The sequence below is a fragment of the Syzygium oleosum genome, unplaced genomic scaffold (genome assembly GCF_021117445.2).
Source record: "Syzygium oleosum isolate NSW1041296 unplaced genomic scaffold, Sole_v2.1 Sole_v2.14, whole genome shotgun sequence".
Lineage (NCBI taxonomy): Eukaryota > Viridiplantae > Streptophyta > Magnoliopsida > Myrtales > Myrtaceae > Syzygium > Syzygium oleosum.
This window is the reverse complement of record NW_026607498.1, coordinates 4,580,536-4,595,385: the sequence shown is the minus strand read 5'-3', so window position 1 is coordinate 4,595,385 and position 14,850 is coordinate 4,580,536. Positions and strand designations below refer to the sequence as shown.

Here is a 14,850-nt window from a genome sequence, read left to right as displayed (position 1 = left end):
TCAAAGAGTTATGAATCAAGTTAGAATGAAGCAGACTTCATTTACCTTGACAATGCAGACGCTTGTTATGAATAAAATCAGGAGAAATGGATGTCCAAACTCATCCGGATACTTGGCATGATCATTGCCATGAAAGTTTTCCACAGTGAAGTCAATAAAACATGCAGAAAACGAAAACCGACATTCCTTCTTTGTGATTTTGCAAGCAAGCTTCTTGATGGATCAAAATTCCATCGAAGACCCTTTTACCACAATCCAGGAATCGAGATCAAAATTGCGAAAGAAAAAATAAAAAAGTGCAGTGAGTTGTCAAGATGTCCTCTGATAAAGCAAGTGCCACTCTCGATCTGGCTCTGACGCTTCGCATTAAAAATCTTTGACTGCAAAACTTTGTAGTTGATGGCAATTGTCATTCACCTCCAGTAAGTCATGGCTTGAGCCAGGGAAACACATCAGGGGACGAGGGCAACCTTGCCGTGAGCACCTCTACTCCACTCTCAGTAACCTAAACAGGCGACGCCGAAAAGTGGATGATCATTCAAAGCAATGAAATATTGGCAGCTATCAATTTGTTGGTACAGTAACTGACTTAAGGGTAAATTAAATGAAATTTCTTAGTTGTGGAATCAGAGACCATGAGTACTAATATTCAAATCGTACTGTTCATCTTTTGATTCGAGCATGGTAGGTATGTCCTATGCTCTTACTAGACAAAAAACAAAAACAAAGAATAGCATATGATTGGCTAAACCATACATGCACGAAGATATTCTACAAGCAGAAACCAAATTCCCCCCATTTGCTTGGCTGACTCTAGCGTGTATGGACCTTTCTCATCACATTGAGGCAAAACATTCAAACGAATTTCCGGGTTTAAATGAATGGATTTGGTGACAGAACAGTGACGTTGTTGTGGTATTATAGGATATAATGTAAATTTGTTGAGATTGCTTTACAAGCATAATGCAACCATCTAATAAAAGAGAGATATGCCTGGGTAATACGAAAATCAGCAGGTTACTCCTGCCATGCCACCCTAATAAAGTTCCCATGAACTCAAAACTCAGCATTTTTCTCTATTTGATCATAGCCTTTCTTTTCTACCATTTTTAAGCAAGTAAAATGCAATGTTATTACCAAGAGAGTATGCTCAAACTGGGCGCTTCGTTTGCCATCGGCTGTAACTGCAGTCCATCCGTCAGGCCACATTCTATCACGGCAAACTCCTGTTAGCCAATTATCGAACGAGTGAATTACGAGATAAATAATTCAGTGAAAGAAAATATAACTCGAGAGAAGACCGCAAACAAATTATCCGAAAGAATACCTGCATTAATCATCGGTTCGATAGTAAATGTCTGTCCAGCTTTCATCACCCCAACAGCTTTATTTCCTGCATATTTTAAGGAACACAGAGGAGCATAACGATTGATAGCAATTACCGGTAAACTAATTCTGTCCCATATCCATTTATTGTCGAGAAAGCTAAATGCGAAGTACATATGTTGAGTCAAAGAGCAGCCACAAGAAGCATACTTCCATAATGAGGAATATTTGGCGCACAATGAAAGAGCTCTCCAATACCATGACCACAATAAGATTTCACCTATTTTCACATGAAAAAACGGATAATTAATCGTACTTGAACACTACATATATCTGTATGAGGGAAGCAGAGAATCGCAACACGGATACGCATGAGAGTTGTATATTACCACAGAGAAACCTGACATAGAGGAATGACGATTGATGACTTCTCCAATTTCACGAAAACGAACACCAGGTTTCACTGCATTAAGATATAGCAAAATCAGAATTCAAATTTCACGTTTAGAACAATGATCAAACGGTAAATCAGTAACTCAGGCTTCACAGCTACGATCAAGTTACAACGGCACAGAACACAGTAGCAAGTAATCAACAGCGTCAGTAAAATGCCCAAGGAGAGGAAAAGGGAAGCACACCTATGGATATTGCTTTTTGCAGGCATTCGTAAGTACATTGCACAAGCTGTTTGGATGTTTCATCAACGTTTCCCACGAAGAATGTTTCATTTAGATCACCTGCTCTTATCAGTCGATACAGGGGTCAAAGATGAACTATGCACTACTTTAAGAAAATGCTATGGAAGGGATTCCTACCATGGACACCTTTGTAATACACGCTGATATCAATATTCACAATATCACCGTCCTCGAGTTTCCTGAAGTAATTAGAATGTAAGAATGAGTAATGTCAAAACAAGAAAGGCATAGAAAAATGTGGCCGAAGCAATATAGGAAGACTCGAGGCACTGAGAAGAAAACCTTCACCATTTACACAGCTGAAACATGCAAGAGAACGATGCATGAACAGCAAAAAATCCCATGTCTCTTACTTAATCAATCAGCATGAGTCCACATACAAGCGAAAGAGTAGATTGAATATTAAAACAAATAGAGAATTGACCGCAATTAGACAGCAATCTAATTCCGGTACATTTTTTTATCAAAAAAAATAAAAATAAAATTCCAGTACATTTCATAGTACTTCTGAATGTTGGCAAATTAGTCTAACAACTTGATGATGATCTGACTCAATTGAACATTAGCATTCTCTCATCAAGCCGTTCGTCTTTGATTGAAAGATGTTCATTGAACTAGACTTCATTTATCTGAATCTAAGGAGGACAAACATGCAGTCTTCTCATACCAAATTCTGCACTAGCTCTCATGCCATCCCAATGACAACCCAGAGAAAAATAACTATGTGCGTACACAAGTATTATGTGATTATATCATAGTCACATTCACACAAATGTATGCTTGTCCACACATTAATGCACTAAGTTTTTATGCCTGCACACTTATTGTGCATTAATGCCCACAGTCAAATCACAAGTGCACAAACCGAAAAAACATCGTTGCCATAGGTAAACTATGGCTGATATAAGTAACTGCTGAAAAGATGAAGCAACCAAAAAATTTCAACGAAGTCCTACTATCGGGTAACCTAGAAGCAAGCACATTATGGCATTAACCCTAATGACGTGAATGATAAAGAATGCATGGCTGAAATTTCCAAAGAAACTGGTGTCTACCTATGATGTATTTTTTACAGTGAAATCAATCAAAGATTTTCAGTTTTCAAGTAAAATTGCAAAATCACCATGCAAAACCAAAGTTTCACAATGCTAATAGTCGTAAAGCAAGTGACATCTACTCAACACAACTCACAAAAAGCTCTGTCCGACTAAGCTACAAAGCTCTTCCAGAGTTAGCAGCTTTTGGTAATGCAATGTCTCTACTAAGCATAGAGAAGGCATATATGCCTTTTATAGTATAGAGTAGTTCTGTTTTGGCTATTCCTTTGATGTGCCTTTTTCCAGTAGAGCCAGTTATTCCATATGATGCCTCTGTAAATTGTTTTTGCAAGTAGCTATTTATTAATTGTCCACCATTCAGCCCAATGGGACATAGCATGTCATCTAGACAGCAAATATATGCTATTGTCTTATTCATAAAAAGGATACCAAAAACTATATAATTTGACTTACCAAAAAAAAAACTATATAATTTGTATATTCACAACACAGAAAGATGCCCAAACCACCTCAATTGAACAAGTAAAACAGAAAAAAGGAAGAAGGCACTGGCATGTTCACACACATGAACAGACTCAATAACATAATTTAAACAGGACAGACCAGAAAATGTATATATCTGATTGTAGAGAGAATACCTGGCATCTGGAATTCCATGGCAAATTATTTCATTCACGGACCTACAGGAACAAAGACATTGAAGCAGTTTGATCCATCTTTTATTATTCAGACAGTGAGAAATGAAAAAAGAGGAGTACCTACATGCAGCATGACTTTGGAAAGAAGTGATAATTTAGAGGAGATGGATATGCTCCTGTAATCATGTGAAACTAAAGTTAGCAGCATAAAAATTTTTGACGAGGCTCTAGGGGAAATGAAATGCAATTTAAGGAACATCAGGATAGAAGATGAGGGGAAAATGGAAAGCATGTTTCACATTATAGGAAGAACAAGTCAACAAGGATAACATTAAAGTTGTTTTCAAACTGTCTAAAAACTCTTATCGTTCCTCGTTTGAGTTCTGCACAATGACCTTGGTCGACCTTCAAATAAAACCTTAGGCAAGCCATGTTATATGCCGTCAAATTTCCATAATGAACATATAACCTTTTTGAAGCATCATGTATCACTGCAGTAAGCCTTGTTCAAGTAGCTCTTAAAGTTGATAGACATCTAGATATCAGCTTTAACATGGCAGAAGTAGGTTCAGATAAAAGGGAGGGTGATCATGTCCTGCCCTTTATTTATGTCAAATGTCCTAGGCTAATAATAATAGCTAGACAAAAACTGTAGTTAGATAAGCAGAACGGAAAAGGGGAATAGATATGTTAAATTTGACCATCTAGGAGAGAAAATAAATCACTGAATGTTGCCTTCACATATTCTCAAAGACTGACTTATTGAAAATGGAAACGTATTGCTCAAATAATCACACAAATAAAGGCTTAATTGGTTCCAGCAGAAGATCAGAAGGTAAATAGACATGATTAATAAATATTAAAAACGAAAAGAAAAATGAAAATCATCAAGATAATTGGAGGTGATTACAAACTCCACCATCCTTGCAGAAAAGAAAAGCAGGAAGATCAAAAGCAGCTGCAGTCACAAACATAATAGCGAATAAAAAATTCCATCATCATACCTGCACTGATAGTTGCTTCATGGACAACTCGATCAATTTCATCTGTCGTAACACCAGGTCTAACAACGCGAGCAGCTGCATCTAAAACCTCCCTGGCAATCTGAAGAACAAATTGTTGAAGACAGGAGTACCCCTCCAAAAACATACTCCAATTCATGCACAGTGACTAAGAATTTAATATAACAAAAAGTACTTAGTAGAAATCAGCAATGAATTATTAGAAAGCTAGGAACTTGAAAGACCAAACTATTACAAGATTTGCCCAAATAAAAATAAATAAATAAAGAACATTCTCATGCTATTCCTGATCAACTAGACCACCAAGTATGTGGACTATGCAGCGCATCAGGCTTCAGAAATTTTTAGAACATCTTGAAGATATCTGCCAGTAGACTGTCCACCCGATAAAAATGCAATGCCCGTGACACATAAGAAGACGGTGGTGCAATAAAACTTGGCAGACCAGAGAAGATTCACTTACTCGACAAGTCTCTCTCATCCGCTCAATCTGCTCAGGACTTTTGATCTGTCAAAGAATACAAATATTAGATGCATACTTAAAGGGAAATAACCTTGGATACCACTCAACTGAAGGTCATCTCACAAAGGGTAAATCTTATATCTCATTCTTCAAAACAAAAATATTCTAATCTCTCATATGCAATGTTACCTCAACAACGTGCTGAAGGTCACTGTTGGGCTCAATTTTAGGGATACCCTACAGAGATAAAAACAAACAAAAAAGAACAGCTAAAAGAAGTTAGCAAACAACAAAAAAAAACTCTCCGACCAAAAAAAAAAAAAAAACACTCGTATACTGGGGTTTGCTGTTGCATGTGTATGCAGCATGCCAGCATTTTGGTGTGTGCGCCCACATGATCACATGCAACAATTTGCAGAATGACCATGGTCACATTAATAATGGACCAGCTCAACATATCAAAAGATTTCAGCAAAACTGAGAAATTAGGGAAAAAGAGAAGACACGGTAGCAAAATATCTATAACATACAAACGCCCTAATCACGCAACTTACATCAATTGCCCAGTCAGGTTGATCGATATGAGAAGGTACAGTACGCATGCTAGATATGGGGTATGGCCTTAGTGTCCTGCCAGAAAAAAATGAAACAAATATGTTCAATGAGAAATGCTAAGCGTGTACTGAAAGAAAATGGAAAATAGAAAGTCAAGGTGTAAACAAATATATTCACATCTGCAGCACCTCAGACTAAGATCTTCAATGGCGAAAATCTTTATTAATAACAAAAATTTTTATAAATAAAAATGGTAAGGACCCAGACCTTCAACAGCATTATATTAAATGTAAGCAGTGTTGCTCAAAAGTAAGCTGGACCCTTTTATTTGCTTAATTTAAGGAAACTGCAGAACTTAATGGAAGCTATGGATGTTGTATGTGTAGATGTCATTATCCACTCAAGTAGTTTTCTTGACCTCTAAACTCAAATCATATTCTTATTGTTCCATTGTTGACAAGTAAAAACAACCTTGCTTAGTCTCATCTTCACTGCTAGAGTCTGTAAGAGTTTGAGCAGGGAAAGCCTTCATATTTGGATAATCTTTAAAATTATATGCTTTAATGTTCGAAACCATAAGACCTCAAAAATAACATGAAAAATGATCATAGATTCATATTGTGATTCCAGGAGAGTATAAAAGCAGTCCCTCTTGTGGCCGTGCTGCTAGAGTTTCTGGAGAAGTAAAAATAGGAGAGGTTCCATTGTGAAATAAACTCAAGATCTTAGCTGCTTTCACACTAGTAACTCGTAAAATAAGCACTTCTGGTCACTGCTAAGTTGCAAATCTAACTTAAGTTGCACTGATTTTATGTTCTCAATCTCACACAATGTGCCCACTTTTACCGCAACCTCCAATACCATACATGTCCTGAAGAGAGATCAGGGTGCCATGCATGAATTAATTTATGCAGACAGTTATCAGACAAAGGTTGATAGACAAAATCTCCCTATCTGACTCTGCATACATGCGCTCCAGACAGCACAGACAAGAATATTATCACAAATTCAGGTACAAAGATTACAATGAAACAGTACCCAAGGGACATACCCCGTCCAATCAAAATGGGGAAGTTTTGGTGTCCGACCCTGTCCTTTCTTTAGACAATATAGCCAACCATCACCAAGGGTTTCGGCTGTCCCGAGGGTACACAACTTTGCCTTCAAATGAACTGATTTGTGTGAACTCCACGATGCTTTGAAGCACTCTTGAGTGCTGTTACCAAATGAGTTTAATATTATAAAGCTTGCCAAGAGAAGGTGCTAGTTTACGGATAAAGCTAAACAAAATACAGTATACTAGCTAAATATGCGTAAACTCAAATTCTCATAAATTTCTTGATGAATGTGACTCTGCCTCTGGAAAAAAATGCAGGGTCCAACAAGAAGCTACAGAAAATACGAAATAGATTATAAGAGGCAGCCTAACATATGGAAAACCTTCCACAGCCAAAAGGATATGAGTGGATCCACAACTAGGAACCCAACCAAGCATTAGAAGATATCACGACATAATAACAAGCACGAGTCAACAAGAGGCTATATTAATCTGATATTGTCCCACATATCCAGATAGTTCTTAAACATGTTGTCACTGATGCATGTATAAACTTCTCGCATGTAAAAGTAGTGACAAGTTTGTAACCGAGAGTCATCAGAGAACCTGTAACAATTTTTGGAGTCTCAAGTGGCTTTAGTTTGTAGATTCTCCGCAGGTTTTTTTTATATGCTGGAATATTGGGTGGACATAATGTTTCCCACGGCTTGTGGTAGAACACTCCCCCAGGAAGTTGTTTTTGAACAAGCTAACTTACTTATTTTGAAAAGAAAAGAAAAGAAAAACATGGATATTGTCAAATAGCTTATGCCTTTAGTGAACTGATACAAACAAGAATGTATATGAATATTATAAATTTTAACATCGCACTTCAGAGAGAGAAACAGGAGGGATGTAATTCAAATAGGATGTCAACGTGCAATACAAACAGTCTATCCGAGCATGCACAGACTGCTAAACCAAGAAACAGTCAGAGCATTCTCGAACTGTATAATTAAAATACCCGAGATTAGTATCTGGGCAATCTACCACCAGTCTACCATAAAAGTTTGTACTATGCTTCCATTGGGATGAAACGAAAGAAGAGACAGGTCAAAGCTATCAACTCAGATATTCCTAAAGGGTTGCAATGCTCCTTTCTCATAAGAAAAAAAGAGGTCAAAACAACAAAACCATCAGGTTGGAATCATATTAGCACAACTTAGAAAGTCTAATAGCTCATGGAAACTTCCCTATTAAATTTTTATTTCCGTAAATTCAACCCCACATAGAAATTTGCACAAATGGCACAATTCCATACACTGTCAGTATACGATTTGGTTCCAACCAGAAGATGGAAGAATCATATAACTATGAGAAAGTTTCATGCTCGGAGAATTTGTATAACTAGGACTTTCACTAGCCAAGAATCATAAGAAAATCGGAAATAGTAATAAAAAGCCTTAGACAGTTACCATTTGTGCAACTATCTTTATTTCGTAAACATGTAGTCGTCATTTTGTTGAACTAGAAGAAGGAGAAAGTAGAGAGCAATATTTTTCTTATTAAAATTTTTCCCAGTCTACTCTTATATCAAATTATTGTTGGAACAAAAGCAAGAATAAAAAGGAGATAGAGATCATCACCAGAATGCAGCGTCTTCACGAGGAAGCTTTAAGTCCACACATTTCGGACACCTGTAAAAAGAATTTTAAAAAAGGTGAAACTGAGACCAGAGTATTCTAATTCAATCTTTCCAAGCAAGCAAACATGATAACTGCAAAGCTCACTAGCTAGATTTTTTTTAATAATATTGATTCTGTAGATCCAAGATTAATTGGCAATCAGCAAAATAAAAGTGATAAATGACATAGGAGAGCTCAGAAAGAAATTGCTACTTAGCAAACTTGAACTACACTGTTCAACCATAACTAAATATCATGTTACAGCTGTTAAGAATGCGATTAGTGGACACTTTCACTCGACAATGGTTGTGGGCGATGCAGAATCTTATTCTCTAAAGTTGCAAGAATTGGCCAGATCACGCATGCTATCTCAAAATCAATCCGATAATCAATCAAGCGCAAACTAAGTAATCTATAGAAGGAACTTAAAGATGACAAGACTGTTCAATTTGACTTATCTCTAGTTATGCAAGTTCAAGCCTTGAGCTAGTGAAGAGTCGTAATAATATATATAATGGCATGACAAAACCATGAATTGACTAAATCAGAACATGAAGCACAAGAATTAGAAGACAAACATAGCTAGTGCTATTATGCAAAGAATACTAGGGAAAAAATCCGCTGAAAATGAAACAAGTGGTTCGCTCATGACAAAATAAGCGCATTGTAGGGAGAGCTACCGTTTGTAAACAAAGCAAGAAACCGACAGAGAGATCTAAAATGAAAATCAACTTCAACGGAGCAATGCATTGGCAATTCAAGAATGGCTACATTCTTGGTTGAAGTTACATATGCCTGTAAATACAAGTTAACACTCTGTAAGTTTCTAGTACAAGCCTAGACTTTCAAATGAACATCACCCCGCAAGTTTGATTTTTCTGCAACATCAATCACTGTTTAACTAAACCATTATTACTAGCAAGATGTTCTATCCATAAGCCGAGACTACAAAATACGGAAAGCAATCCCCCAGAATACACCACAAGCAGAATCCACTGGGAGAGTTATTGGTCCAACAAGAAGAGGGTACAGTCATCCACAATTACAGAACATGATTCATACATAACTCATTTTTTTTCCTCTCAAATGAATTAGTCCAGCTAGAAACCAAAAATGAACATGATGACCCTAACAGCTGAGAAACCATTTACACCCGACAGAAAAACAAGCGCAAACATACAAAAGATGGAAGAAAACATTGATGCCTAAAGCAATAAACATCACCCATCTTCCACCATTACTAGAATTCTAAGCTAAGCTTAAAAAGACGAAACTTTTATCAATAATGGGGAAGCAGACGCCGAGACCTCAGCGCGACCAATTAGCTCCAGGACAGACAAGGATCGAGCCGCTATGAACCAAGAACAGAACCCCAACGAATCACCCATCATCAAACCAAACCAGAAATCAATAAACAAATACAGACGCAGCGCAGAAACAAGATACGCACTGAAGATGCGCCGGTTTGCCGCATAGAGCACAAGATAGCGCGGCCTCGGCCACATCTGATCCGCCGGCCATCGTCACCTCAAAAGCTCAATCTCCCAACTCGACCCTGCAGCGGAATACCATCGGCATCGTTCATAGGCACCCAAAAAAGCTCGCACCTTTATCCCCCAAAACCAAGAAAAGCCACCAGAGTTCAAAGCACGAGATGAAGCAAGGACCTTATGGTTGCGCAAGAGGGGAGCATAAAAATCCTAACTTGACCCTCGCTGGGTACTGGGTTCGCAGTTACAGAGCCCTAGGAATGGAGGAGAGCGAGAAGAAGAGGGAAAGCAGGAGGGAATATATGCATATAGATACGTGAGTTTGTAGAGAGAGAAAGGGAGAGTAGCCGACGGAGGAGGAGGAGTCCATGATGTTTACTGTAGCAGCAGCAGCAGTCAGCGGTCAAGGGGGACATCTTGTCCACGTGTGACAATTTCACTGGACCCGTTTTATTTTTTATTTTTTTATTTTATTTTTCGTTTTGTTCATCTGGTTTTTTGGACCCTTTGGTTGAGAAATTTCCATGTTTGGGGGGCGGGGGAAGGTTCGAATAGGAAATTTTCTAACCAGTTCTCTTACGAAAGCGGAAAAATTCGAGGATCATCCTCGCAAAGTATTGACTAATGATTGCGGCGCGGTGATTTCACAAGAAAGTATTTTCGTTCACGTCTCTTGTGACGTGAATCATCGTGCCTACAGTAATCTAATCGAAAGAAATATAAATACGTGAGTTTTAATTTGTCCATATTAGTACTTTCCCTTTGGAGACGACAGGAGATGAAAACCAGAGAAGATAGAACAATCGATTTGGACATTCTCTGGACATGTAGTGAAGAGGGAATCGTGGAACTTTGTCCTGCTCATTGTAGTTCCAAACTATTTTTATTAAAGGGTTACTATTGGCCTTTTTCCACCTAAACCAAAGGAAAAAGGAAAGGGGGAGGAGAGGGGGCAGCCCCCAGAGGGTTTTTTCTTCATTAAAAAATGGTCAACTCGCGGTAGGTTTTCTTCCGTTTTCGAACTTGCAAAAAAATTTCAGGTTTCTAAAGCTAAAACACTAGCTGCCAAACAACCCTCCGTTCTGCCTTCGCCGGTGGTGCTCTGGTGGAACTCCGGCGGCTCCCGTGGCATGAACGTATACTTTGCATAACAGACAAGTGATACTTGATTTAGATGCGTCGTTTGAAAGTTGGGAGTCTTTCGGTTCCCCAAAGCTAGCTAGTCGGACTAGTCTAACACGTAATTTTCTCCTGAAAATTTGACCCTTTTACATTAGTTTTAGGGTCTATCCTTATTATGGATTGTAGTGTTACACGACATCTTTCCAATGACGCCAAAATCAAATGATTTGATGTTTTGTAGACAGAGGAAGACTACATGAAATAGGAATAAAGAACTCGGAAATTGACATGGTCCTGAGCTATTCCCATTCAACTCCGGATCCAGTCCAAACGGGCCTTGCGAGTTTGGTTCAAGGTCAGTTCCCTGAAGAAGGTTCATGGGTCGAAAATCTGGGAGCCAATTAGGTTTGGTTCGGTTTCCAAGATTGAGCCTTGAACTCGCCTGTTTTACGTGAGAACCGAATCGACTTGGCCGGTTCAAAAGTAGAACCAGTTTGAATCCCGTGACTCGGTAATTAGTCCTTGAATTTTGAAGGAATACACAAATAGATTAAGAACCGGTTTCGTTATCCATGTTTTTTGAAAGTGTTGTAACTCGTCTAACAACTTAAATATAGTAAAAAGGTCCACAAAGACATGCAATTGCGCACGGTCACCCACACAGCCAGCCTTAAGCCCAGATCCGTCGCTTTCTAATCAAATCAAAACTTTACAATTACAAAATTAGAAATCTCGCGGTCTCCCCCTCTGGGTCTCTTATTTGGTCATAGTCTGGCGGTTGTGGCTCTTCAAGATAGGTTGGTTCTTAGGATTACTAGTTACAACATAAATTGTGAACTACAAGTAAAATTTACACAGAAAAATTGCATAGAACAAACAAAAAGAAAAATAAGGGGGTTGATTCTCAATCTCGACACCTTGTCGATTTCGGATCTAGGCCGATTCTACGGAAGCGCCGGTTCAGTGTCCACTTCCAAATTCTTTCTGGAACCGGCCCCATGGTTAAGCTCCCCATTTTAGCTATGGAATAGAATCATCCGGAGCATGCTCACTCCCCACGTGGTTCGCACGCGTGGCCACTTCCGACGAGCCGTGCGATCCACCTTGACATCGAACTGCGATGCCGTTTTCTCTGTCGAATCCAACACCGAGTGATTGTGGAGTGAGGAGTGACGATGTGTATCTTCGAGATGGGACTAGTTTGGTGTTGGATGAAGATGAGTTGTGTTTTGCTTGGAGATTTGTTGTGCGTAGGGTTCACAGTGGTCTGGAAGAGCATTTGGTATGATGAACAAAGGGCGAGACCCTCTCAACCCTTTGTTCTGAAGAGCATATGGATACCGGATGATCTGCTAATTATGACTCCATGTAGTCTTTTTGGCTTATTGGGACTGTTTGAAAAGTGATCAGCACATGATTAGTGCATGTTTTTTAAGCATTAGTAGGTGAAACTATAGATTCGAAAAAGTACTATAGTCAGCATGAAATCTGCATAATGCAGGGGTGTAAGGGTCTTGTATGGAAATGTCGAATTTAGTGCCAACACTATTTATTATGTGTAATACGGTAAAGTCCCAGGAATATATTGCCGACATTCTTATATCATATATTCTCCTCCCATTCTCGTGTAAATGCATCTGAAGCATAGTTCTTGCTCGGTGTTTGTGCGGTTGTTGTTACAGCCGCCGACTTCAAGCTTCCGATGTTAAAACTGTTCTCTATGTCAACTGGCAATTACATTATGATTTGACATCTTGTGTTTTTTGTGAAGATGTTTACATTTATTGTAGCATTTGCAGTTAGTTGATGGACTTTTGTTTGTGTAGGTAACTGATACACCATGGGGGTGAGAGGACGGTCTTGTTTGTTTTCGATCCAAATTCTGATTTGGTCGCGAAGCCTCTGCATGTCAGTCCATTCATGGAATGTACAATTCTGTTGGCTCACGTAGTTCTCTTTTCTCTGCTTTTAGTTTTTCGCGCGACAAATGGATTATTTTGGAAGGTTTGGGCAATCCATAAGGGTCCCATCTTCATAGTGTCAATGGAGTGCCTTATCCGTATATGCTTAAATAACAACATCGACTAGACACTTTGCAAAAATAACAAACGAGAGCATCAGTGCCACCAGGACATAGAAGTTCTTTACCTTTGCACTTTTTGTCCTTTTGCTGTCCCATAATTCTGATATTTACTATGTATGCCTGATTACTTTGACATCATTATTTAGTACATGAATATTGCTTTCTCAGTTATCCTATGACAAGTTGGCTTAACTATGTAGATGCGAATTTTATTTATTCAGCAATAATTGTTTTTCGCAAGAGGCAAGTGATGCTTTCCCTCCGTACCTGTAACTAGTGACTGGATCTTAACATGTCAGTATCAACTATCCAATTTTTTTGTGCATATCATTTCCAATTCAATATAGTAAAAGCCTAAAGCATCTTAGAGAACAGCGTCAAAGTTCAAATTGTATGCGCATGGCGTAGAACTTGAAATTGATTTCATTAGAAAACGTAGACCAAGTGATGGATGACTTAAGAGAGAAGGTCCAACGCACCTTGAAGAGTGAAAATGATGTCCCCTTCTCATAAAATTGTGGTCTCCAAAGCCTGTCACGTGCCTCCCTACTACCATGTCAAGTAAAATTTAGCAGATGAGAAAAGTTTTGAGCACCTCCGCTTATGGTTGTTTTGCATTCCAGCTTGATGCCTGTTGAATTGCTGAATTGTTGAATTGCCAGATATAACCTCTCGCTTTGTTAGCTGGAAATATTTTAAAACTTTATGGAAGACCTACCCATGCCAACATTTATATAAGGATTTCCAACTTCTGATAATGGATCAGATTGCTATCTCCCATTATATGAATGTTTTTTTTTTGTTTTTTTTTTTCTGATAACCGAGGTGTCAGCGCGGCCGGCGAGCTAGGGCTCAAACCAGCGGTGATGCCCGACTAGTCCTCGAGGGGGGCTAGCGCAGCATCCCACCGCCACGACCCCCCACTTAAATCACCGATGGGCGAGTTTTGAACCCACCATTATATGAATGTTCTCACTCACTTAAATCTTTAAAATGGTCAATTCAATTTAAATCTTGAACATAGTGTCTACAATACTTTGCTCAATATTGTTGTTGCAATGGTTCGTTTCTCTATCATAACATAGCAGGAGGTTTACCAAGAGGTAACAGAAATCTGCACAGTACACAAACCTTTTCCTTGAAAAATAGCATGTAGTTTCTCATTCAGTCTCTTTGCTTATCTTTCGAATCTTTTAGGAAGAATAACTTATTACACTTTATTCTGCTTAAAGTAATTGCAGGACATGCTTGGGAATTGGAGTATAAAAGCAAATGTTCCCGGGGACAATCTATTTGTGGCCATTTCATTTCAGCATCCCAAGCTTGGTAACTACTTCACAGCTACCCTGAAAGCCAAAAGAGTTTCCTCGTCAACCCCGTCGAATCATGCAACATTCTTCTGGTTGATGCCTCATAAGGTGGCATTATGGATATACTGGCATGTGAGTGAAACTGTCTTTACAATCTGTCTGTAGCTTTGTTAATCAGCTTAGACAGTAAAACCCTTTATTTTCCTCTTTTTTGGGTATTTCTTTTTTAACTTCCCTTTCCTGAAGTCATTCCAGGATTGAATTAGGCCTTTATCATCCAGTTGTCAGCTTTGCTGGGGGTAAACCTATGGAAGATCAAATATCTTACAGGTGAAGTTATTAAGAGGAGAGATGCCCGACAAAT

The 14,850-nt window shown here is 38.6% G+C and overlaps 1 protein-coding gene across 2 annotated transcripts; it reads right to left on the bottom strand.

The window, feature by feature from the left end:
• Window positions 1-91: 91 nt before the first annotated feature.
• Window positions 92-10,314, bottom strand: LOC115689149 (methionine aminopeptidase 1A). Of its 2 annotated transcripts, XM_030615138.2 has the most exons (17): window positions 10,149-10,314; window positions 9,932-10,036; window positions 8,443-8,493; window positions 6,812-6,976; window positions 5,760-5,835; window positions 5,395-5,442; window positions 5,206-5,250; window positions 4,725-4,824; window positions 3,845-3,896; window positions 3,721-3,762; window positions 2,142-2,203; window positions 1,965-2,063; window positions 1,716-1,789; window positions 1,537-1,606; window positions 1,328-1,393; window positions 1,138-1,226; window positions 92-505 (listed from the first exon to the last, which is right to left on the bottom strand). In XM_030615138.2, the coding sequence occupies exons 2-17, from the start codon at window positions 10,000-10,002 to the stop codon at window positions 428-430; spliced, it is 1,188 nt and encodes a 395-aa protein (XP_030470998.1). In that variant the 5' UTR covers window positions 10,003-10,036; window positions 10,149-10,314; the 3' UTR covers window positions 92-427. The 2 variants fall into 2 exon arrangements, with proteins under 2 accessions (XP_030470998.1, XP_056174083.1); XM_056318108.1 differs by lacking the exon at window positions 5,395-5,442.
• Window positions 10,315-14,850: the final 4,536 nt, after the last annotated feature.

Coding starts and splice junctions, on each gene's coding strand:
- LOC115689149 (XM_030615138.2), bottom strand. CDS start 10,002: ATGGCCGGCGGATCAGATGTGGCCGAGGCCGCGCTATCTTGTGCTCTA. Junction 4,825..5,205: donor GGATGAGAGAGACTTGTCGA/GTAAGTGAATCT, acceptor TTTGTTCTTCAG/ATTGCCAGGGAGGTTTTAGA. Junction 3,897..4,724: donor TGAAGCAACTATCAGTGCAG/GTATGATGATGG, acceptor ACATGATTACAG/GAGCATATCCATCTCCTCTA.